The sequence below is a fragment of the Hyposmocoma kahamanoa genome, unplaced genomic scaffold (assembly GCF_003589595.1).
Source record: "Hyposmocoma kahamanoa isolate Upper Pololo Valley unplaced genomic scaffold, ASM358959v1 80, whole genome shotgun sequence".
Taxonomy (NCBI): domain Eukaryota; kingdom Metazoa; phylum Arthropoda; class Insecta; order Lepidoptera; family Cosmopterigidae; genus Hyposmocoma; species Hyposmocoma kahamanoa.
In genome coordinates, this window is record NW_020654051.1 from 3,208,350 (window position 1) to 3,210,331 (window position 1,982).

General features: G+C 33.8%; 1 protein-coding gene across 1 annotated transcript in view; it reads right to left on the reverse strand.

Annotated features, from left to right (window-relative positions):
• Positions 1–1,440, reverse strand: part of LOC113233922 (papilin-like) — a 5,232-nt gene extending 3,792 nt beyond the window's left edge. The window contains exon 1 of the mRNA XM_026469156.1: positions 1,387–1,440. Within this exon, the coding sequence (XP_026324941.1) occupies positions 1,387–1,431 (45 nt within the window). The 5' untranslated portion in view covers positions 1,432–1,440. The remainder of the gene's footprint in view (positions 1–1,386) is intronic.
• Between the last annotated feature and the right edge of the window lie 542 nt (positions 1,441–1,982).

A 1,982-nucleotide genomic window follows, 5' to 3' on the forward strand; every position in this document is an offset into this window, starting at 1 on the left:
ACACACACACACACACACACACACACACACACACACACACACACACATATATGCTCACTTATTTTAGCGCAAATGCACATATTCGTATCGTACATTTCATTCCCTACCCACATGTCACGGCAATACACTACTTTCGTTTTAGCTGCAATCAGATTGATCGGTTAATTAATTTTGCCATAACGGGGAATCTTCATAATTCTGTTAACGCTAAGGACTCGTACCTAGAATAGGTTATGATGGTTTAATTCTTTCTTTCTTTCTGTTTGCTTATACAACCAATTTGTAATTTGTAAATTAGCCTAGTAAGTGCTGTATGTTTCATTGGAATAAAAATTATTATTATTATATTATTATTGCTCACAGTAGGTACTATTTGGTAGAAATAGGTGAGGTGGCAGCTCTTTCCTGGACGTACTCTTTGACATGCTCTGCTGCTACTAATCAGCTAAAAAGCCATAGTTGTTCAGTATCATAGACTCTCATCAACTGTACTCACTTGCTCGGTCTTTCTCCCCTTCTCTTTCCTTCTACCTCCCTCTTTATTTAATTTACCTGTATGAATTTGTCTTTACGTAACAAATGCTCAAACATTTTTTCCCTTCTGTTCTCTATTTTCATAGAAGTTACTTTAAAAAATCGTGAAACGTCGTCGAAGAAGGTCTACCACTCTCGGAAAACTTAAAGTTCCCAACCCGTGTTGGCTCAGTGTGGCGAATTATAGCCTAAACCCTCGCCTGAGAGGAGACCCATGCATAGTAGTGGGACGTATTGAACGGGTTGATGACGTTGTTTCATAAGAAATCAAAAATATTTTATATTTGCTTTAATTTTTATCTAGTTTACATATCGGGGTTCAGGTAATCCATTTTTGATACATAGATCCAGCTTTTCTACATTTATTATTTGACAAAATTATACTACCTAATAAATTTAAAAAAAATGCATAATATCTATCATAATATTATATTTTCTTTTAAATTATTAAATATTATATTAGAAGTTATGTGACGAGTGATAGAACATTTATCTTTATTCCATCTGTCTATCTGACAAAAACTCATTTATTGAGTAGTCAGTTTTGGGAGTCAGTAATAAGTTCAATTTGCTTTTAAATGCTGCAAATTTGTCATCAGTTTTTAATACGTCTGATATTTTATTATTATAATATTATATGCGTACAACACCTTTGTATAGAAATAGCCCTTACTACTGTAAGGGATATTCCTATGCATCTTTATATAGGGTGCAAGATATAAAAATGTGTTTTTTTTTACGAACACAGCAGGTTCAAGAACGTATATTGACAGTAGAATAAGTCCTTTTGGGTTTGTAAAATATGGTCTGCAGGAGACTCTCTAACGTAAATAATGACAATGACGCACTCACTTTCTTTATAGAAACCCTGTAACCCGGGTGCCATGGATACAGCATAGACAATAACAAATTACACCCAAAAGCCCTGCATGGCAGTCCAGCATGGTCCGGCCACGGAGGCAGTTAAATTAATAGTATTTTTTTTATGAAGCGGTCGTTTGCGTCGCGTTACATAATTTATGTTTATAAAATTGTGCCAAAGAAATAAAGTTTACATGCGTATGAGTGGATGAGTGAACATGTTTTTGTGTGTGCATATTCTACACATCAAAAGTGTCTACGTGTCAAAGTATTTTTTAAATAATTTCATTACCCTATTAAAATTAAATGAAAATTAATTAATGTATTAAATTGTTTATTTCTTTTTTGAATTATAAAATATGTGTACTTCCTACGTATGTACATGTATGAGTGAATATGAGAGAAAAGGTATTAGCTTTTTATTTGTAAACAGTTAGGTTAGATTAAGGTTATATTAATAAAAGGTAAGAATCTTGCAGTTCAAGAAACAATCATCAATATTCTAAAATTAAGATTCTTCGGTGGTGGTAGGTTCCTCTTCGGTGGTGGCAGGTTCCTCTTCGGTGGTGGTACGAGGGGAGGTCCAA